We start from the raw sequence: 24,243 nt of genomic DNA, 5'->3' as shown, positions 1-24,243 counted from the left end.
TGTTTTATTTTGAGGTGATGGTCTTAAATTATATATTCTGCTATAAGAGAATTCATGATACACAAAATATATAAAAGCATCCTTTTTTTTTTTTTTTTAAATTTGAGACGGAGTTTTGCTCTTGTTGCCCAGGCTGGAGTGCAATGGTACGATCTCGGCTCACCACAACCTCTGCCTCCCCGGTTCAAGTGATTCTCCTGCCTCAGCCTCCTGAGTAGCTGGGATTACATGCACGTGCCACCATGCCTGGCTAATTTTGTATTTTTAGTAGAGACGGGATTTCTCCATGTTGGTCAGGTTGGTCTTGAACTCCTGATCTCAGGTGATCAGCCCGCCTCGGCCTCCCAAAGTGCTGGGATTACAGGCATGAGCCACCGTGCCCAGCCAAAAGCATCTTTTAATGGTTGCATTTGTTCAATAAACTTACATAAAACTTAATTAAAACACAGTCACACCTGAGGAACTTTTCCATCTCATATTATCTCGCTCATTAAACATAAGAGGCCAGCATGGCTAGTTTTCCAATATAGCTTAAAATCACAGCAAACAGAAAATTATAAAGCTAACAGAATTTCAATAATTTATAGGCTGAAAAGAGAAAGGTTAAGACTTTCAAAACATACAAAACACATATTTACACAACCAAATTTAAATGATCCCATTTTAAATCCAATGAAAACAATCTAATTTTGGAGAATGCAGGGGTTGGGGAATGACCAAGACAGCAAGGCATAATTAATCACATCCACACTAAACTAGAGTTTCCCCCAAATACTGTCTCACAAACATCTAATGTACAGCGCAAAAATACCATGGATATATAAAAGGATAAATCTGAAACAGATGCATCTGCACACATCTGATCTGTGAATTGTAGTGAAAGGCAGACCTACTCCTGGACTTTGTAGAAACAACAGAAATTTAAGTCCTGTTCAATGTACCACGAATATCAATATGAGCACTTAGGTACTCAACAGGGAATTGTTTTTGAGTGTTGAAACTCAGAGTTGAAAACAAAAAGCAGAAATTACATGAAAGTGGATTTATGGGTCTCATGGCAAGATTAGCTGGTTAAGAAAAATAATAATAATCTTTCCATGCTGTGGCAATGATTGTTAGCAGAAGATGGATCATCACACCTCAGCTCCAAGAGTGGTATTCACCAGCTCCACTACTGTGATATAAATGCCACAGGGCATTACTGACAAAATGGGAGGGCAAAAGTCAGCTTTTCATGGGTGATTACAACTCCAGTCATTTTCTCCTTTTCAGACTACTGATGAAAATTTGACAGAGTAAACAGGAAGTAGTGGAATAGTTGCAACACTTTAGGAATTGGCTGCAACTTCTCTTCATTTGTATAATTTCTCCAAGTCCAGTTTGCCCAAGGCAATCATGGAGGCATAAAAGAACCAGGCAATAAATAGATAAGCATGATTAAGAGGGTAAGTTTCAGAATTCAAGAGTCATGCAAAAGTTTGCATACAGTCACTATCTGTGTGATTTTGCAAAGATTTCTTAATTGCTTTCATCTTAATCACTGGTAAAACAGGGATTATAAAACAGATCACAAAAGTGCTGCTCTCAAAAAGTTGTTGTGAGGACAAATGAAATGTCTGTAGTGTTTATCACAGTACTTTTCACTTAAATTGTAATAAACATCACATCATCTCGGCCTAAATTTATTATTCTTAAACATTTTGGATTTTTTTCTCTGTTCTTAACATTCGCCAATTTCTTCCTATGAATACTAGAAAAAATAATTTCCTTCCAACCTTCTTCATACTATCACATAAAATGTTTAACCTCAAAGTATTAATAGGAGAATTTAGATGTCCTTGAATAACCTGATATCTGGAAGATTTTGTGAGTCTATCATTATAGTCTATATTCACATTTTTAGGAAGTGTCCAAAGTACAAATATTCAACTTAAACAGTAGAGATTTAAATGAAATCCATTTTTATAAAGCTTTACTGTTATATAGTATCCATTAGCCAAATGTGACCATTGAGCACTTGAAATGTAGCTTAAACTAAATTGAGATGTTCAACAAGTACAAAGTACACACTGGATTTCAAAGACTTAGTCCATAAAATGTAAAATATTTCATTCACAATTTTTCATAGTGATTACATATTAAAATATTTTGAGCTGGGTGTGGTGGCACATATCTGTAGTCCCAGCTACTCAGGAAGCTAAGGAAGAAAGATTACTTGAGCCTAGGAGTTCAAGTAGCTGAGCCTGGGCAAAAGAGCAAGACCCCATCTCTTAAAAAAATAAATAAATAAAAGATATTTTGAAAAAGAGTTAAATAAGGTATGTTATCAAAATTAATTTCACTGAGTAATTTAAAATTATATATAATTATATATGTGGCTTACATTTGTTGCCCTCATTATGATTCTACTGGATAGCATTATTGTATAGTGAGGACACAATGACATAAAGCAATCAAATAGTTCTCTGGAGGACTAGGTATACCTATAGAATAGCCAGATGACTTGCCCTGACTTCTATTTGCTACACTAAGATCAATCTCTGCCAAGTCATAAACAAAATACAGGCTGTAATTAGGCCAACTAAAAGAAGTGCTTCAAGTTTACTGTAAATGTGCTTGTTTTTACAACATTTTACTTGGGAATCAAGTTTTTATATTTAAGTCATAGTTTGCCATTTATACTATTAGGGAAGCAATCTTGAATTCTGATTAGCTTGGCGGTAACCTGAATTGTTTCTCTGGGGACAAAGAAAGCTGTGACATGTTTATCTGCGAGGCTTTGGGGCTGCTTGGCCAACCTCAACCTCAATACCTAATTGCAACTGTCCATTCTTCTCTCATTTGTAAGAAGCCATAATAGACAGGATGCAAATGTGGCTTACAGCAAAATCCTAAGCCAGAGTGGAAAGAATTCCTCCCTCATCCTCAGGGGGTATTTCTCTGCCCTCCCTCCCCACCAGCAGACAGAGTTTCTGACGTTCATAAAACAATAACATATAAAACATATTTCCATTCTTTGTCAAGCATTTTCCAGTATTCTTAAGCCTAAAGAGGTTAACACCATTTACTCCTTTGTATCTGGCAGGTTATAGTTTATCATATTTTTTAAACTAGAATAAAATAAAAAAGCAGTGAAGAAAGCATCACAAGTAATCAAAACTGATCTCTGCATCAAAGAAACATATTTATTTGGACCATTAAAAAGTAAGCTAATACATCTTTCAAAATGAACTGTAATCTCCTACATCATTCCATAAAAGTATACCAAGTTCCAATACAGCCTTTTCACATAAAGCCAGGTGTAATAATAGCACAAATGGAAAAACAATTTCAGGAAGAGGAAGTAAATGTTTCTGTACATTACCCATATATCTATTTTTTGCAATCACAATTTTACCCACTTAGGGTGTTAAAAAAAAAAAAAAAAAAAAAAACCCCTAACCACATAAACGAAGCCACTCAGACATTTAGAAAGCACAGTCCCTGCACTTTGGATTTGTTGGGTGGGTAGGAAATCAAAGGAACCAAAGCTACAATATATCATTTCCTGCGGTGAAGGATATCACAGGAAAATTCAGTCAACACCTGTCACCACTGAAATTGAAATGAGTTTGGGTTTTTTTCTCCAGCTAAATCCCTAGTAAATGATATCTAACTTGTATTAGCCCAGGTGATTTTCCCTGCAGTTATTCCAAATGAGAACACAATCAATAAAATTCTGTTTTAAATTGGTTGAATGTAGATTATTTTTCCACAAGCATAAATTTTATTCAACTTTATTTTTTAAAAAGTCTCTGCAGAAAACTACCATCAGACAACATGCAGTATAATGATCTATTTTTCTTTATAACTGGGAGAAATTGTATGATTCCAAGAGGCTAAAATATCCATAAAAATCAGGACCATACGGGTTTCCATACCAGGTAGGAACTATAAATGGTACAACTGCTACTTTATTTTATGTTTCCCTCATCTTCCCCATGTGGCCCATATTTTCCTATTTATTCCAAGTTATAACCAAAATCCAATGAACTCCAAGATAAGTGAAAGTTGCATCTCATTTTTCTATAAAAATATCTGTATGTTTGTCAAAAGACATTGAACTATACCCTTTAAACGGGTGGATTTTTTGTGTATAAATTGTACCTCAATAAAATTGATTTTAAAAGTAAAATACACACATACACCCCTGTAACATATATTCAAACTACAGCTTTACATTGGTATTTTCACCATATAACTTTAAGACCCCCAACAAACATATCTATTTTCATGAGTAAAAATTTTATGTTCCTTTACTCTCTATATTCTTAGTATATATTCTAGTAATATAATGAACCCAAATACAGATGGTTTTGGTTTTGGGTTGGGTCCAGGATAGTCAAATGACTACAGTAAAGAAAGGATTCATAATAGGCTAGTCATGAAAAAGTGAGAGGTCAAGGGAATAAAGTTCCAACATCCAGCAAAATTAATACGTTAAAATGACGGACAACGTCTTCCCATTCCCCCACAAATAATTTACACAATGTGGAATGCTACTGAGATGAGCTATTACACATTTATGGCATTCTAGGATAAATTATTATTAAAAGTCACAGTCCAACAGTCACATTACATCCTTTCCTTATACGCCGCTTCAGTCTCACATAGCCATTGACAATGCCTCATAATGTTTAAGGGTTTCATTTCATAGATCAAAAGAGCAAGGTATGTAACAGTTTTGTTTCTGGTTTTGTTTTTGAATACAAGTGGTCAACATTTGAATAAGTTGTTGCGGGAAGTCAGGGACCCCAAACAGAGGGACCGGCTGAAGCCATGGCAGAAGAACGTGGATTGTGAAGATTTCATGGACATTTATTAGTTCCCCAAATTAATACTTTTATAATTTCTTACGCCTGTCTTTACTGCAATCTCTAAGCATAAATTGTTAAGATTTCATGGACACTTATCAGTTCCCCAATCAATACCCTTGTGATTTCCTATGCCTGTCTTTACTTTAATCTCTTAATTCTGTCAGCTGAGGAGGATGTCGCCTCAGGACCCTGTAATAATTGCATTAACTGCACAAATTGTACAGCATGTGTGTTTGAGCAATATGAAATCTGGGCACCTTGAAAAAAGAACAAGATAACAGCAATTGTTCAGTGAATAAGAGAGAGAACCTTAAACTCTGACCCCCGGTGAGCCGGGCGGAACAGAGCCATATTTCTCTTCTTTCAAAAGCAAATGGAAGAAATGTCGCTGAATTCCTTTTCTCAGCAAGGAACATCCCTGAGAAAGAGAATGCGCGCCTGGGGGTAGGCCTATGAACGGCCCCCCTGGGCGTAGCCATCTCTTATGGTCGAGACTGCAGGGGTGAAATAGACCCCAGTCTCCCATAGCGCTCCCAGGCTTATTAGGAAGAGGAAATTCCTGCCTAATAAATTTTGGTCAGACCAGTTGATCTCAAAAACCCTGTCTCCTGATAAGATGCTATCAATAACAATGGTGCCCAAAACTTCATTAGCAATTTTAATTTCGCCTCGGTCCTGTGGTCCTGTGATCTCGCCCTGCCTCCACTTGCCTTGTGATATTCTATTACCTTGTAAAGTACTTAATGTCTGTGACCCACACCTATTCGCACACTCCCTCCCCTTTTGAAAATCCCTAATAAAAACTTGCTGGTTTTTGCGGCTTGTGGGGCATCACGGAACCTACTGACATGTGATGTCTCCCCCGGACACCCAGCTTTAAAATTTCTCTCTTTTGTACTCTGTCCCTTTATTTCTCAAGCTGGCTGACGCTTAAGGAAAATAGAAAAGAACCTATGTGAATATCGGGGCAGGTTCCCCGATAATAAGTCATTGGTAAGAAAAAGAGGGAGCACTTCTGAGATCACACAGAGGAATAGAAAGTACTCTCTGTCCTCCATGATTAGTTCCTGATTGCATAAAGAAGAGTCCTATGTCCCAAAACAAAAGATAAAAACAGCAGTACATTTCTACAAAGATAAAAAGCATTTCTTTATCATAGTTATCCTTTGGAAATAACAGAAAATCCATCAGCTTTTTGTCCAAATTACCATCTCATTCAGTCTCAATATTTAGCAGCTTGGGAAACGGAATTGAAGGTAAAATTTTTTAACCTGACAGTTTCTATAATTCACTCATCCATCCATTCATTTATTCATTCATTCAAGTGTTTACTGAGGTCCTATTATGCCATTCTTATAAGTAATGGGGAGATAGTGGTACACAAGATGGCCAAATTCCTTCATCTAATGGAGCTCATACCCTAGGCAAAAAAATACTGAACAAGCAAACAAATTAAAACGATCATTCCAACTAGTGATGTTGCTGAGAAGAAAACATAACATAGTGAGAAAATATTATAAAGCACTTGTGAGGGTGACTTTACATTGGATGATTAAGGACACACCTCAATAAGACCTGAGAAGATGCACCGCTATACACATTTTTGTTTGTTTCCACCACTGTACACATTTGATGACTGTTCCTGGTAGATTGTATGTATGCAGTAAGTCAAGAACCAAGATACCGCTACTAAAAGTGGGCATTTAAAATTCATCTTGTATTATCCTTTCTAGCACTACTTTCCAAATAGTAATTAGAAACAATTGAGAGTGCATTGAACTTTTGGTGAGTCTTGGTAGTCTGCCTTTCCTCAGCTCAATTTATTAATTTTGTTTTGTGTTTACTCTGAGTAAATAAAGGTTAATTGGTTCTGGAATGCCAGGGGGTGCTCTTAGGTTAACTAAACATTTAGACTCACAAGACTATGCCATAGACCCCTTGTGGCATCAGTTTACTTGGAAAGATCCAGGACAGGAATCACAGCTTGCTAGCTGGGCAGCTTCAAGTATTCCTCTTCCATGGAATCCTTACCACAGTCCTGCACAGGTGGACAGCTCATTCAGGTACAGAGGCAAAATCCCCACCAGTAGATGTGAGAGCTGCCCTGACTTAGGAGCCTCATGACCCTCAGTGACCACAGTTGCTTATAACAGCTCCATACATATAGCTTTTCCGGGGCTACCTCAGATTTGAAACTCTAAGCCCCACTACTATGATTTTTTAAAAATATGTAATTATTTAAATAAATTTCAAATACAATATGGAACTACACTATCAAATACAGATACCATTAACTAAAATTGGTTGCTGAAATTAAAATTTTAATTAATTAAAATTAAATAAAATTTAAAATTCAGTTCTTTAGTAGTACTAGCCATGTTTCAAATGCTCAATAGCTGTAAGTGGCTATTGGCCACTGGATTAAACAGTACAGGTATAGAACACTTCCATCATCACAGAAAGTTCTATTACATAGCATTCAACAAGTTGCTTTTTGTTGCTAATACATCACCAATACTGCCACAATGCTTTCTCAGGCCTTTTAAGAATATTATTTCCCATAACATCATTATTATTTTGCACTGTTAGTGTTTTATGACTAACACAGTGTAAAATCACTAATTTTCTTTGTAACTTAACCAGAGAGCGATCAATGTTTTAAAGAAACCCAATGAGTGAAGAATAGGAAATTTAACAACTGCAGATATTAAAACAATTAAAAAAGCATAAGAAATCGTAAATTTTACTTTCCAGCGGTATCTTGGTTCCTGACTTACTGCGTACATACAAGGCTCCCAGTATCCTGTATCCACAATCCAGAAATTCCTGAGAAACTTTGGAGTCAGAGGACTAAGGGAAATCTACAATGTCTGGTTGGAGATAAGCTACAAGACCACTGTGACAAGCAAAGTTTCATTATTTCCAGGATGCTACGTGCTCTCATATAATCACATACCTCCACTATGCCAAGAGTCATCATGATTTATTATAATTACTTTAGTTAAACTTCTCTTTTTACTGATAACTATTCAGTCCTACAAAGGCAGAAATAAATGTATCCCTAGAACCTAACATCATGTGAGGCAACCAGTAAGAGTTCCTTTAATATGTGTTCAATAAACAATAAATAAAACAAACTCTTAGAATGCTAAAAGGTGTGTGAGCATGTATTACTGAACAGCTCTCATACAAAGTAACCAGTACATCTCAGCCACTATAATGTAACCTCATTACAAAGTCTACTATTTACAGCAGTGTTTATTTGCCTTGTTCTAGGTAGCTGGTTGATAAGACAGGAAAGAGTTTTCTATCTTCCTTCAATATCATTAAAAAGAAAATAAGTAACTTTTTATATTTCTGTTAAGAACTCATTTCTTGTACCTTTTTTCAACTTTAAGATATATTAAACTAGTATAGTAAATTAACTACAAAACTCCAGGAAACGTTAGTATTCTACATAAATTAAGAATGGTGACTTACATGTAAAATTGATGAAAAGTGATACAAAAAGCTGTTTTCACTCCATACTCCCACCTCAAAAGAAAACCTTCACTATAAGAGGCCAAATCAGTGACCCTCCACATATGCTCTAATTCCTGGATCCTCTGAATGTGTTAGGTTACATGGTAAAAGGGGCTCTGCAGATGTAATTAAGGTTAAGGATCTTAGATGAAATGATTATCCTGGATATCCCTGTAGTCTGATCTAATCGCACGGGCCTTTAAAAGCAGAAAACTTTCTCAGGTTGGAGGCAGTGTGACACAGCAGCATAAGTTAGAGAGATCTGAAGCATGGGAAGGCTCTGAGATGGGACCCACAGGCAAGGACTTCAGAGGCCTCTAGGAAATCATGGAAAGCATGAGAAGGAATGTGGGCAGCCTCTAGGAGGAAAGACCAGGCTTCAACTGACAGCCAGCATAAAAACAGGATCTCCAACAACTTAAATAACCTTGGAAGTAAATTCTTCCCCAGAGCCTCCGGTAAGGAATATAAGCCTTGCTGACACCTTGATTTTAGCCTGGCAAGACCCATGTCCGATTTCTAACCTACAGACTGTGAGATAATAAATGGGCATTGTTTTAATCCACTAAATGTGTGGCATTTGTTAAGATTGGAATAGAAAACTAATACACTGGTCACTTTTTATTTTCTTTATATAAAAATGCTACTGTCATTGCTAAATATCAGGGAATATATATACAATGTACTTACGCACACAGACATATGACACGAGTGATTTTTAAATATTCTAAAGGAGTGTTTGAAAAAATGGCTATAAAGCCTCTAATCTACACACGCTAATAAGCTTTAACATTTGGCTTCCTCAATTCCACCTTTTTCAAGTCACTCGTTCACTTGTTAAGAAATCTGCCACTTTCTCACTTGGGCAAGATGGCATTTTTAGACTAATGAACTTCCCTGTATTTTCAAAGCTATACACCACCTAGGCTGCTGCTGTTCTTTGTTCTTATCTCCATCTGATCTGCAGGAAAACATCTATGCTGCAATTCCTTCTACATAAAGTTACTACAGTATTTCTTCTCAGTTACTTTGCCTGAACACACAGAAACTGTTCACATTCTATAATTTTTTGCCACAGGTTTATTCAATCCCAAAAGCTATACATATCTGATAAAATGGCAATGGCTAAGTAGATATATCTATTCTTGATTGACTATTATGCAGATAACTTAAAATTGGAGTCATGAAAATCAATTTTCTACTTTACTACCTAGTTATAACATACTAAGTGAAAATTTTAAAAGTTAACCACTTTATAATTAAAGTATGCATCAAGTTCACAAAAGAAGCTTAGTGTTGGTTGCATTAGGGAGGGAGGTGATTTTATATATTGTGACTATACATTTTACCAAAAACATTAAATGACATTAAATTTGTAACATAATCCACATGCAGATACTGCTTCTCATAAAACTTCCTATCACTCTCTTTACTATCTACTTAACTTGCAGCAACTATTCCGGTGCAGCTTTGGGTATGTGTGTGGGTGGCGAGGGGGGTACTGTTTATAAATTTTGGTCCTCTTTCCCCTTAAAAATATAAGCATCTTGAGTTAAGGGACCACATCTATTAGTTCTTTTGTACATAATCAGTACCAATTATAGTGCCCTTAACACAATGGGCTGATTCTAACAAAATGCTGACTATTCACAAGTATACCTCTAAGAAGGCATTAACATTTTCCATACAGATGTGAAAAAATTGTAATTCAAAGGTGACAATGGAAAACAATATATTCTAATTTATTAATATCTTACACAGCACCTGGAAAACCTTCACTATAATCAGTGAACTAAAAGCTTGTGCTGCTGCATGTAGAAAAGGAAATAAATGTTCAAGGTACTGCCAGAGACTGGAAACAGGTGATGAGAAAGAGCTAACAAACAACTGAAGCATGTGGACCAGGCTAATGAGGCTTTCATTTCAGCCCTCAACTGATGAAGCCCCTATCTACTAAACCATTTTCTGGCGTTTATTTTCATATTTACCACAACAGACACATGAATGCCCACACAATTTTCTGATTTCAAAATCAGAACTAATTCAAAAAGAAAACAATGATAGCTGTACCACTTTGGATAGTAAGAAAAGCTTTCTTACAGAGATTACATGTCTGATAAAAAATCTGTGAAAGCATATTCTTTAGAAAAATAAGTAGAAATGTGTGCATATTAACAAAATGTACTGCCTTCGGAAAAGGAATTTTACAAAACTAGTAATAATACCAACTGAAGGAAGATGCCTTTATTACTTTAAATGATTTTAAAATAACGGTTTGTATAAACATCTGCTTGCAAAATCAGTATGCACTAAAAGTTAATCCATATGATGCAGTCCAAGTACTTACTATAAGTAATACTTGTTTTAGCTTGCTTTATCTTTGTTTGATTTCTAATTCATTCTTGGGCTGAAATATGCTCGCAAAATTGTGGTGTGACAAATACGCATTTTAAAAATGAGTTATTCTTTAATGACAAAACATTAAATACTAGCAATTGTTGCCCAGCCTGGAGTGCAGTGGCATGATCCTGGCTCACTACAACCTCTGCCTCCTAGGTTCAAGTGATTCTCCTGCCTCAGCCTCCTGAGCAGCTGGGATTACAGGTGCGCGCCACCACAGTGGGCTAATTTTTGTATTTTTAGTAGAGACAGGCTGGTCTCGAACTCCTGGCCTCAAGTGATCTGCCTGCCTCAGCCTCCCAAAGTGCTGGGATTACAGGCGTAAGCCACCGCGTCCAGCCAATAATAGCAACTATTACAGTGACTTATAATATGCTGTCCCCCAATGCACTTCATATCTTGAAGTCAAGGGATAAAGGAGGAAGATACATACACTGTAGGCGTTATTTTTAAGGGGGAAAAATTCTCAATCATACAACTAAAAGTTATCACATGTATAATATGGGCTGCAAGTTTTCCTCTCTAGTTGTACCTATTTATACTTCATATTTATAAGTGAGATAACAAATAAAAATAAACATCTTTATCATGCACACTTGCTAGCCTAATGCCATTTTTATAAATATTATCCCATGGTACCATCATTAGGATAGCAAAGATACTTATTTACAATAAACTTCTACATTCATGGGAACATATTCCAAGACCTTTGTGTATCTCCAAACTACCAAATCAGTGAACGATATAATTCACCCTAGAAAATGCAGTGATATATAACCATGAGAATGACAGTAAAGCCACAATGAGATGCAGGCTCCTTAGATTACATATCTAATCATATGCAATTTGGTGAAAGCAGAAATAATGATTTATACAAATTCTCTCTAAACTTTATATTATTGTAAGTCTAAGTAAGTTTATTTCTTCCAATAGAAAAGTTCCTGGTATCGATTTTGAAAAATGGTATAGTCTTATGAAATAATTAATTCATCTCTTTTGAGGAGAGGGAAAGGCAGTATTTTTCATTAGAAAAATCAGGTTTTCTTGGCTGGTGCACAGTGAGCACGGTGGCTCACACCTGTAATCCCAACACTTTGGGAGGCCGAGGCAGGCAGAACACCTGAGGTCTGGAGTTAGAGACCAGTCTGGCCAACATGATGAAACCCCATCCCTACTAAAAATAAAAAAATTAGTTGGGTGTGGTGGCACATGCCTGTAGTCCCAGCTACTTAGGAAGCTGAGGCAGAAGAATCGCTTGAACCCAGTAGGAGGAGGTTGCAGTAAGCTGAGATCATGCCATTGCACTCCAGACTGGGCGACAGAGTGAGACTTTGTCTCAAAAAAAAAAAGAAAAAGAAAAATTAGGTTTTCTTAATGAGAACATCATGAGGCTCCATCACCAACCTGTAAAATAGGGATTATGATAAATAACCATCTACTATCCACACTGGATTGTTCTGAGTATGCACCAAAAAGCTAGATTGGAAAGTACTTTTTAAACTCCAGTCAGTTTGATTTCCTGGCCTATCCCCTTCTACCCCTCCTAAAACATTGCCCCTTCAATTATTCCCTCTTACTCCCATACTACTCATTTCTGCCTTAACCTGTAAATATGCTCATCTTACCAATTTTAAGGAAAAAATAAAACACTTTCTTCAACCATGAAGCTCACAGATGCAGTCCTTTTTCCTTACATGTCCTCAGAATTAAGCTCTACCAAGAGTAGCCTACTCCCTATATCTCCACAGCCTCATTTCTTATTTATTCCTCAAATCCTCATAAGACTTGGACTTGTATCCATACCATTAGAACCCATCATACCACTATCCTTTTTTGTTCAAGGCTCCTCCCTGGTATTTTTCCCGGTTTCTCATATCCCAACTCCCGCACTGCCCATCACAAGTCATTTAAACACTGATATTCTGTGGGTTCGATTCAGAACCCTTCACCCTTTTCTTGTCTCTCTATACTCTCTTCCTGAGTGATCTCAACCATTCCCTTTATTTTAACCAAGACCTGCACAGTGATGATTAGCAAATGTCTCCCTGATGTAAACCTCACTCTTCAACTGTGGGTCTGTATTCAACTGCTCACTAAACATCCCCCAAATAGGTCCCCACAGGTATCTCAAGCTTAAAATGTCTGAAACTACTGAAATTACCATCTAAGCAATCATATTCATTCCCTAATTGCCTTGTCTTCCTTTCTTTATTCTCCTTCTTAGTTAATGACAATATTATCCCTCAAGTGAGATTACAGTTCAGTCCATTCAGCCTGAGAAAGCTAAGAATAAAACAACAAAAAAAGAATAAATTTCAGTCCAATCTGAGCTCCCACTGTGAGCCACTGTGCTAGAATGCACGGAAACCAAAACAATTAAGTTATGGCCCGATTACTTAAGGAGATAATTCCACGAGGGAGACAGTTCAATTAACAAAATTATGTACATTGTATTTAATTCTGATAGAAAATGATACAAATTTTATAACTTGTTCAAGTGCCTATCTCTCAAATGAAATCAAACCCAACTCCCTGAAAACAGAGATTGTGTGTTTTCTTTTAATTCTAAGCACATAACGGGCACTAAGTAATTAATGAGTGAATGGACGATACAAATGAATTAAAAACACAGTTGTACTGCCGTAAGATATTGAAGCACGATGTTTTTCTGTACTTGAGAACTGGATTCAACTAAAACAGTTTGGACACATCACTTCTGCAGTCTCAAAATAACATATATTGTTAAGCGATATTCTAGATTATTTGATTGTCAGTGTTACCTTAATTCTCTTTGAGTCTCTAAATCCTGTAAAATGATTTGAGAATTTCTCTGTATTGCTACTTCAATTTTTACAGGTATTTGTATTATCTCCCAAATTAGTTTTATTGGCAAATTTAATTAAAATGCTACTCATCATTCCTCTTTCCTCATTAGAGGCAATAAACAAAATTAGACCTAATAATGATCTCGGTATCAACCTCCTAATGTCCATCCGCCTCTAGGTAACATTTAAATTACACAGTTCATGAAAATCAATTTTTTTCTAACAAAATTATTAAAATCTCTCAAGCCAAATAATATTATTTCCTATTTAGAACTAAGCAAAAGGAAGAGAAAATAAAAACAATACATTTAGACAAGCAAAAGCAACAATTCAGTATTCTTGAAAGGCGTTATCACAAGGTTACCTTGTAGAACAGGAAGTGTCAAACTATGCACATCAGCTGCCACCCGACATATACATGTCTCTGACATGGTAATAAAATGAGAAACCGTTTTGTTTAATAATAATAATAATAAAGCAACAGCAGTGGGTGCACATTACATGTAGCATCTAGTCCTGGTTGCCTAGCAACCCGTCATGAGTGAAATCCACAGAGAATAAAAGCCCTTAAATGAATGTACAGTTTGTGCAACTTTCAAGGACTCAAAGAGATGTGTCAGTAGTTAATCTAAATTCTAGCTGGCAATTACCATACTCAGATGGAGGAAGGAGAATCCATCATTATCTCTCAGAATCAACTGTGAGATTAACTAGAAGCTAGATTCTACCCTTTAGGTTTTTACCTTTTGAACCAGTGGTTTTCTAGGAAAAAAATTTTGACAGTATGATTTATAAATTATAAAAACTTTATGCAGAAAAAAACAACAAAATTTCACTAATATAACTTGTATTCATTCATTCAACAAAACATATAATACCTATCATACACCAGATACTGTCTCCGCTATTGAAAATACAAATATGAACATCACTTTACAAGCTTTCAAGCATACTATAATGGAGAAATCAAACAGTAAACAAACAATAACAATATCACAAATTCTGTAATACGGAAGAAGGCATGGGATATTATGAAAATATCTATAAAAGACTTCCAATTCAGACTACGGAGGTGAACTAATTAATGGTCAGGGAAAACTTATCAGAAGGGGTAATGTTTGAGATGAGTTTTAAAAGACAAGCAAAAGTTGTTATAAAAGTGGGGCATGAGGAGAATATAAACAGATTTGCGTATTTATATACATCTACAATATACTTTATATATTTCTAAAATATATATTTACGTTATATATTTAAAATGTTTTTAAATTATATTAAATACATTTAAAATATATTAAAATTATGTTAAATACATTTAAAATGTTTTAAAATTATATATATTATATATCTACAAATTTACATAAATAGAAGTGGCAGAAGGAAAAATATTTATAAGGCCGTAGAGGTGAGTGAGCAAAAAGCATGTTGTGTTAAAGGAACTTCACAGCATTTGGTGAAATTAGGATCTCAGTGTTAAAACAGGAGTCCAAAGAGACAGACAGCCCAGGCCTCTTCCAGAAGGACCTCTTATGCCAGGCTAAGAAGTTCGGGCTTCCTCCAGAATGAAATTGGAGAGGCAGAGATGGGTCTTAAGCCAGTGAATAATATAAACACATATGGCAATGATGTGAAATATATTAGAAAGGGCAAAGCAAACAGACAAGATGCTATGATAGCAAGAGATATACTCAAGAGATAAAATTGCCAACAGAGTTGAATGCGGCAGGTGGGCATTAAGCAAGAGACTCAAAAATAATTTCTGAGATTCTTAACTCACTAACACAGAGCTCTAGTAAATTTAACAATCATGTATAAATGTTGTTATACATAAAAATGTATGCTATTCAGTCCCTGCTGAAATATTAGACTTGATCAACCCAACAAAACAATTACACAAAGGTTACAACTTCTTCGTAACCCAACAAAACAATTATACAAAGGTTAAAAAGCTGTCTGGGAAGGAACAGTTACTGGAGAGCAGGAAGAAAAGGCAAGGAAAGTGGAGAGGGGAGGAAGAAAGAAAGGAAAAATAAAGAAATACTAAGAAAGAAAAAGAAAACTAAAACTAAAACTTTCTGGTGAAAGTAAAAATCTACCCACACTTCTGAAAGAGAACTTTAAAAAGAATTTTTCAAAACCATAAAGGAAAACACTATTGGTGCTTGACTACGTAAAACCTGAAAATGTAGGTATGTTGACTAATACAATTTTAGAATTTTAGAAAAAAAGTATGTAACAAATACAACAAAGAGTCACTATCCTTTAAAGTATGTAAAAGCAAATAAGATCAGGAGATGCTATCAATAAGTGAGCAAAGAATACAGGTAGTTAATCCCACCTCAAAAATAAGGAAAATGAATTATTATTACCAACAAAATGCACAGGATCACAATAGTATCTCTATGTCTAACCTATTAGCAATTGTTTTGACTGCCCTATCTTGTTCAGAGTATAGTTACATGGCAGTCTTATACAAATATAAGTGTATAGGTAGAATAAGATTTCGAAAAAGAAATATACATATACACTTAAATCTTTAAAACGGTTCACACCCTTTGACAAAGTAATTCCAATTCTGAAAACCTACCCTAAGAAAATGATCTAAAATACAAATAAAGGTTAACATATAGCATTATTTTATAGAAGGAATAAAAAACTGGAAATGGTCTAAAGCTTCCCAAAGGGAGATAAATATGCTATAGTACAGATATACAAGAAAATATAATGTAGTCACTAACAATAATGTTTTTAGAAAGATTTTAATACTAAAGGAAAAAATATTACAATATTTATAAAAATGGAAAAAATAGTCACATAAACTATAATTTCAACACTAAGTAAAAAACAACAACGACAACAACAACAACAAAAACATAGAAAGGTCAGGGTGCGGTGGCTTATGCCTGTAATCCCAGCACTTTGGGAGGCTGAGGCAGGTGGATCACCTGAGGTCAGGAGTTCGAGACCAGTCTGGCCAATATGGCGAAACCCTGTCTCTACTAAAAAAACAAAAATTAAACAGGCGAGGTGCCCCACACCTGTAATCCTAGCTACTTGGGAAGCTGAGGCACAAGAATTGCTTGAATCTGGGAGGCGGAGGTTGCAGTGAGTGGAGATCGCACCACTGCCTGGGCGACAGAGCAAGATTCCATCTCAAAAAATAAAAAATTAAAATTAAAATTAAAAAACATAGAAAGGATAAACATTATTTCTGAGTAGTAATGATAGGTTTTTCCTTTTCCTTTCCTGTATTTTCTAACTTTATTTTTTAAATAATGAGACTATATTATTTTTGTATTTAGAAACAAACTCCATCTAACTCATCTATCCTCAATAAAAGTATGCCTTAACCTTGTATTTACGTAAATAGCTCATTCATTTGAGATCTTTCTGTAAAGTTAGTTATCTCTACTCATTTAACTTAAACTTATCAAGCAGTTCAGCACACTGTTGTTGAATTAAAAGAGCTTTCTACAGTGCCCTAAATAAAGTAAGGGTAACAAGTACATGGTATTAAGAACTTCAATTTGAATAATGGAATGAAAGCAAGAAAAAAAATAAGTTTTTAGTAATTGAAGGGGTTTCACCACTTTAATATACTTTATTCACTTTACTGCACTTGGATTTATAAGCATAACAAGGCTGTGCCTTTAGATTACCTGAGGTGATTGAGCAGAGGCTGAAGTCTTTCATCAGACTGCACAGCAGGCAAGGACCTGGCTGTTAACTAAAAGCAGGGAAGAAAATTAGTAAAAACAGCAAAGGCCGAACACCGAACATATTTGAATACTAAATGTAAAATGAGCTGAAGGGCAGATAGGGAGGCAATACTTAAAAATATAAGGTTCTATTTCTCTTTTTTCAAATCAAGAAATTATATAAAAACCTGACACATTACGTGATCAAAGCTAGCTACATGGTTCTAAGGACATAGGGTATGTCACTAAGCTTAAAAGTAAAGAAAAAGGTGAGCAAAACAGAGAGTAAAAGGGAGTGTCCTGAGTTCATGAAAAAGCATTCACTTATGAGACTATTATCTTTGTAAATAAAAATGGAAAAACTTCTAAGTGTAAAATTGTATAATAACCAATCTTGTAGCACTGAGTCCTAAGATGATGAATAAATTGGGAAGATAAATTCTGATTTATAGCTAAGCCACTGTGAAATTGGTTACATACAGAAGTGTATGTACTTTATTCTGTCAGCCACATGACTATAAGGAACCAAGGATATCTTTCAAGTATACAGAAGCAACTCAAAGTATTTAATATTGAAATATGACCTCAAATTGAGCTAGGAAATAAGAAGTCAGAGCCAATACTGTGTACCAACTTGACAGCATATCATCAAAATGTGAATTTATGATCTATTTTATTACAACAATATTAATTATATATCTATGTATCTCTATTTTCTTCTCTGTTCTTAAGAGAATACCTTTTTATAAGAATTTGACACAAGGAAATTAAAGACATTCATTCAAAGTAATCAGATAGCTTGAGGTAAACAATAAAACATCAAAACAAAAATAAAAGATAAATGTCTTCAAGATTCAATTATGATCAAAATGGTTCTCATATTTTACTAATCAATCATTTAACAATTCACAAAAAAGAACCTTAAGACAAGCAACAATCTGAAAGATATCCTTTGGGTTTATATAGTGTATCCTCTCTTTTTAATTTTTTTCAAACATTAATTACAATTTCCTAAAAATGGAAAACAGACATTTAATTCATCAAATCTAATTTTTATATTATGCAAATAAAACTATCATCTAAAAATATCTTTTATATTTTTGAAAAAAAGTTGACCAAAGTGCCATATTCTAATAATAATGGAGAAGCTTTCCCAATTTTGTACAAGAGTCAACATGTCGACAGTTACTAATTTAAAATACAATAAAGTGAGACAATTAATCTGCTGCAATTTTAGCACAATCAACAGACTTTCAGTATCCCTGAAAAATACTAAGTATTAAAATACTAAGTACTAAGTATTAAAAAAAACTAAGTAACATATATGTAACATATAAGATGTTATCAAGGTTATCAAATTCTATAAACAAAACACTTTAATACTTTAATACATCCTTTATCTGTTAATGTCAAATCCTGTTACAAAATGCCATTTTCATTGTTCAAGAGATTTCATGTCTCAGAACCAAAGCTGTGTTCTAAAACGATTTAAATGATTTATCTAGACATTTCAAAAGTCAGTCCTCTGAAAACAGAGCAGACAGAGTGGGCTTTTTTAGTCACTTCTGTCAATCTATATAGTATGCTTTCTAATAGAGGCAAACAACACCTCAGTAACAGCAAAATATTCTAGACATCTGTTAAGTCCATATAGGAAAGATTTTCAAATCTACCCCTTCATCTTAATTTCAGTCTTCATTTCCTTTTCCCTAAACTACTAATACATCTCCACTGTTGTTTCTGCTGCCATTCTTGCCCCTTCCCTAATTTATACCAAGGTCAGAGTGAAATTTTCAAAATGAAAGTTAACCACACCCCTAATTAAAATCATCTAGTAATTCCCTCTGGCTCCCAGGGTAAAGTTACTACATCAGTCTTTCATCAGACATTTTCTTAAAATTTTCCTTTTAGGTGGCATTACTGAAACAATAGGCACAGAATGATTGACTGACTATACAGCTTCTGCCAATTCCACAAAACACAATGACAGCACATCAGGTAGAAATTTTCCATAGCTCCAGTTTTCTGGAACACATGTGCTCGATGGTTTGAGTTTTCCCATCCTCCCCTTCCCACCTCCAACTTACTTTCGAGATTGAATCTCTGGCAAGAATGATTCCTAAACCAGGGAGAGGCCAATGCTCTGAGTAAAATTATTTCAAGGAAGATTTCTGAGTTTTCCAAAGGTTTTCTTTTCAACTTTTAAAACAATTAGCGCTTACAAAAACAGCATGCATCTCTTCATGTTAAGGATATGAAGTAATAAAGCTATTCCAAAGCTCTTTAAAGTGGCAAACCCATCTGCTAACCTTTTGCTGACAGAATGCAAACTTCATTTTAGGAACTGTTGGCTCCATTTCTTCTGAAATTTTTCTCTGAGCTAACGTAGTTACTACTTACATCCACTGGACTGTGAGTGGTAACTGCATCCCTAGCACTTGCAACACAACAGATGTTTAGTTTAGCAAGTATGTAATTTCATTAATTGATAAAAATGAAAGTATATGTCTATGTTTCATAAAGCTTTTAAAATTCCTGCTTTGAGCAAAACTAAATATAAATCAAAACTAAACTAAGTAACAATTATCAAGCCTTCCAAGAAAGCAATACACTGTCACAATGAGATTTTTAGCATTTCCTCTACAACTAGAAAGCTGTATCTACCCAGGTTAAATCGACTTTTGCTTCCAACTATGTTTTAATTTTTTTTCTTTTTATAGAAAACACAACAATGTACCGGACACATAAATCACCAAGAATGAAAGAGAAGGAAGATCTATCACAGTTTGCATCTGCAAAGCCTAAACGAGTTGTTTAAGTTTGGGCTATTTCATGGGAACCATCATAGAATTTGGCATAACTTATAGCTTATTTCTCATTATTGTTGAAAGGTTAGGGGTGAGTTAAGATGTCCTTTCATTATTAAAACTATATTAGCACACTGAATTAACCAATACAGTTTCCACTGTTTTTAGACAAGTGTAACAGATCACTAACTCTTATATAAATCTCATTTTAAAAATTAGTATTACTGGGTAAATTTTGCCCTTTGACATCTATCTGGTTACAAAAATAAGGCATTTTACCAACTAATAATCCTCCATTAAATGCCAATAAATCAGGTGGTTACTCTAGACTTCACCACTACACAATATATCCATGTAACAAAACTACACTTGTACCCTTGTAAATTATAAAAATAAAGAAAAATGCCAATAAATGTCAAATACGTTCAAAGTACAAGAGACAAAAGAGAGTCTGGAGGTGCCTGATCCAACTTTGTCATTTTATGCATGAGGAAAGCAGGTTCCTCAGGCCACAAGCAACTAGTTGCTGGCATGGCCAGAAGCCTTCACCTAATCTCAGAGCACTTCTGTCTCCTTTGAGTCCCTCACCCCTCAAAACAGGACAGCACTCTTCAAGATTTACTTTACCTCACAGATTTTTAGTCTTTAAGATTCCCAAATTTTTTCATGGAAAATTTCTTCACATCATTTGGGATTTGGCTCAAATATCACCTCCTCACAGAGGCCTTCCCTAACCTTTGGTAAAGGGTAACTGATGCTTTACCAAGGGTTTAGAATTTTATTTCTCAAGATATACTATAACACGCACCACCAAAAGATTGACCACAACATAGTTCCTTCTTTTTTTTTTTAAGACAGAGCCTTGCTTTGTCACCCAGGCTGGAGTGCAGTGGTGTGATCTTGGCCCACTGCAACCTCCAACCTCCGCCTCCCGCATTCAAGCAATTCTCCTGCCTCGGCCTCCTGAGTAGCTAGGATTACAGGTGTGTGCCACCATGCCCAGCTAATTTCTGTATTTTTAATAGAGATGGGGTTTCACCATGTTGTCCAGGCTGGTCTCGAACTCCTGACCTCAAGCGATCCACCCGCGTCGGCCTCCCAAAGTGCTGGGATTGTACACGTGAGCCACTGCACCCAGCCATAGTTCCTTCCTTCTAATCTATGTCTCTCTGATTTTTGGTGGAGGGGGCTAGGTCACTAGGTGATTGTTAGAAATAAAGCAGAAATATTGACTAAATCTATACTTTCCCAACAAAGGTTTGGTAAAGCAGTAGGTATTCCCTAACTCTTCGTAAAGCAGCAGGGTATTCTAACCATTACTCAGGTACCTCACAACATTTATCACTATCTGAAATTATCTGATTAATTTTCTTACTGTGTCTTTCTCTCATCACAAGAATATAAGCTCTGTCAGGGCAGGAACCTCTTCCATCTTGTCATCACTTTCCCCCGACTGCTTAGAACAGCACATGGTATGGCATGCAGTATGTACTCACTAAGTTTTGTAGAGTGAATGTAAGGTTTACCCATCTGAAATATTTCCAACAGAGGCATAGGTTTAGAAAAGTCTGCCCTAGACACTGATCCTTTTGGTCTTGTATTTCTAATTGTTTTCATTAGTAAATATGTCCTATCAAGGAGAGGAGTCATACGCGTTTCTCTTTTCATTTCCAGCTAAATGGAATATCCAAGACCTTCTGTTAAAATGAGGGCAAGTGCACTACCCTGCAATGTAGTTGAAACTGTGACCTCCTGGTCCAAAAGAAACAAGTAGCCCAAAACTAGCAGTCCAAAACTCGCAGTCCAAAACTCAAATTATGGATTGTCAACTGAAAAATGATGAGGTTCATAAATCTGGAAAGAGAAGCTTTATTTCTCATAAAGGGTTGCAGCCTGCCCGATGGCCATTCTGATAGACTAGAAAGTGTAGCCTCTGCCCGGAAGCCAGAAACAGACACTTCGAGGGACGAGCAAAGGAAATAGGAATTTATGCTGAACAGGGTAGCCAAATATACATATTTAATAAGCTATAGGAGGAGTCATGAATATTTATGAGAGGAGAAGCATGTACACATGCAATTAAGGTTCACGTCCCTTCATGAGTCACGTGTAAAAAAATGGCGGCATTAGCATGATCCAAAGGTGGAGCTTTCCGGCATCGGATGGTGAAGCAGAGAATATGAAAACCCTCACTGCACATCCTCCATAGACTGGCCTGAACCACTCTGTAGTTACTAGTCTCTTGTCAGGAGGGAATGTTGGTAAACTGTTGTGTGGAAACTGCAAAGGGAAGGGTGAGCATCAGGTGGTTGGTTGATATCAGGGATGGAATGAGTCTTTCCTGAGGGCTCATTTCTGTTTAGCCTAATGGCAGTTAGCAAGAGATGGGGCATAATGAGGCATGTCTGACCTCCCATTCCATCATGGCTGGGAACTCAACTTCCAAGGTTTCTCTAGGGTTCCCTTGGCTGGGGGGCTTAAAATTTTACTTTTATTTCTTAAAATATACTATAACAGTCACTACCAAAAGAGTGACCATGACATAGTTCCTTCCTTCTAATCTATGTCTCTCTGGTTTTTGGTGGAGGGGGTTGGGTCACCAATTGATTGTTAGAAATAAAGCAGAAATATTGGCTGAATATATATTTTCCCAACATTATTAAAAATTTCAAACACACAAAGTTCAAAGTCGTTTACAGTGAACAGCCATTTAAAAGAACAAAAAAACCTAACCAGCCAAGACTGAGACTGCTTCAAAAATTTATATAAAGTAACTAAGGAACAGACAGTGTAAATATGACTGTATTCAAATAAGACTCAGACCAATGTAAAGAAATAGCCTTTGTTATTTAAATCACAATGCTAAAATAAAAGTGTGTGTTTAAACACCTTTCAAGATATTATTGCTAAATAAATAACTTGTAGCTCCTGGTAGGTTAGTTATTTTGAAAGACAGTCCAAAATACCTGTCTCAAAACACCCCACATAAAAAGGACATAAAGTTTTAAAAACACTGAAATCCAGCCAGGCACAGTGGCTCATGCCTGTATTCCCAGAACTTTGGGAGGCTGAGGCGAGTGGATCACCTGAGGTCAGGAGTTTGAAACCAGCCTGGACAACATGGTGAAATCCCGTCTCTACTAAAAATACAAAAACTAGCTCGGCGTGGTAGCGGGCGCCTGTAATCCCAGCTACTCAGGAGGCTGAGACAGGATAATCGCTTGAACCCAGGAGGCAGAGGTTGTAGTGAGCAGAGATCACACCACTGCACTCCAGCCTGGCTGACAAGAGCAAAACTCTGTCTCCAAAAAAAGGAAAAAAAAAAAACTGAAATCCAATAGTAATCATAAGGTAAATCTACTCAAATATAGAAAAATCTGGATGTCATATCTTTTCAAGAGTAAAGCAAACAGAAAATATTTTTTCTTTTTAGACTTCCCTCTTAAATTAATTTAATATAGCTAAAAATAAACTTGATCAGGATGGAAAAGGTAATTGTTAGAATTACATTATCTATTCAATAACACTTTTTAACAAGTGGGGTAGGAAGCAATTTTGGTTGCACCTAGGAAAAGCAAGAGGAAAGGAGACTAGGGACAGTGAAAGCTTTGGTTTTATCAGAGATATTCTCATCCTTTCCTTGGATTCAATCCAAGAAAGTTCTGAAGCACATACAACCCTCTAAATTTATGCCAAGGAAGAAGTAAAGCTCTGAAGACTGAATCACTTAACATGTTTGCAATTCTGTTTCTTAGACTTTAGCTTATCTCTCTTTTCATTGTATTGGTTCTGTAAATAACTAGGAGAGACCAAACCTCCCTGCTTCCAATCACTGACCTTTGTTACAGATTAACAGGCCTTCTTTATTGTCCTTACCTAACTCAGACCAGATGGCACCCAAGACTCCATGACAGTTACATCTTCAATGTGGAATGTTAAATATCTTTCCAGAAAGAAAAAGACCGCCTTAACTAATCAAATCATTGTAAGTATGCATTAAGCCTAACATAGAAAGATGTTGAAATTGTGTTAAACTTCCCTACGTTTTGTCTATATAAGCAATCCTATGCTTTTACACTTTGGAACACTGCCTTCCATTCTTTGGAGTCTGTGTTTCCCGTATGGCTAGTCCAAA

The 24,243-nt window shown here is 35.8% G+C and overlaps 1 protein-coding gene across 6 annotated transcripts in view; it reads right to left on the bottom strand.

Moving 5' to 3' along the window:
- Window positions 1-24,243, bottom strand: part of PRIM2 (DNA primase subunit 2) — a 328,903-nt gene that overhangs the window by 121,161 nt on the left and 183,499 nt on the right. For all 6 annotated transcript variants that reach the window (XM_054686809.2, XM_054686810.2, XM_054686812.2 and 3 more), the window contains one exon: window positions 17,263-17,330. In XM_054686809.2, coding sequence (XP_054542784.1) covers window positions 17,263-17,330 — 68 coding nt within the window. The remainder of the gene's footprint in view (window positions 1-17,262; window positions 17,331-24,243) is intronic.

Source organism: Pan troglodytes, chromosome 5 (assembly GCF_028858775.2).
Source record: "Pan troglodytes isolate AG18354 chromosome 5, NHGRI_mPanTro3-v2.0_pri, whole genome shotgun sequence".
NCBI lineage: Eukaryota > Metazoa > Chordata > Mammalia > Primates > Hominidae > Pan > Pan troglodytes.
The sequence above is the reverse complement of the archived record's forward strand: the minus strand, read 5'-3'. Positions and strand labels throughout refer to the sequence as shown.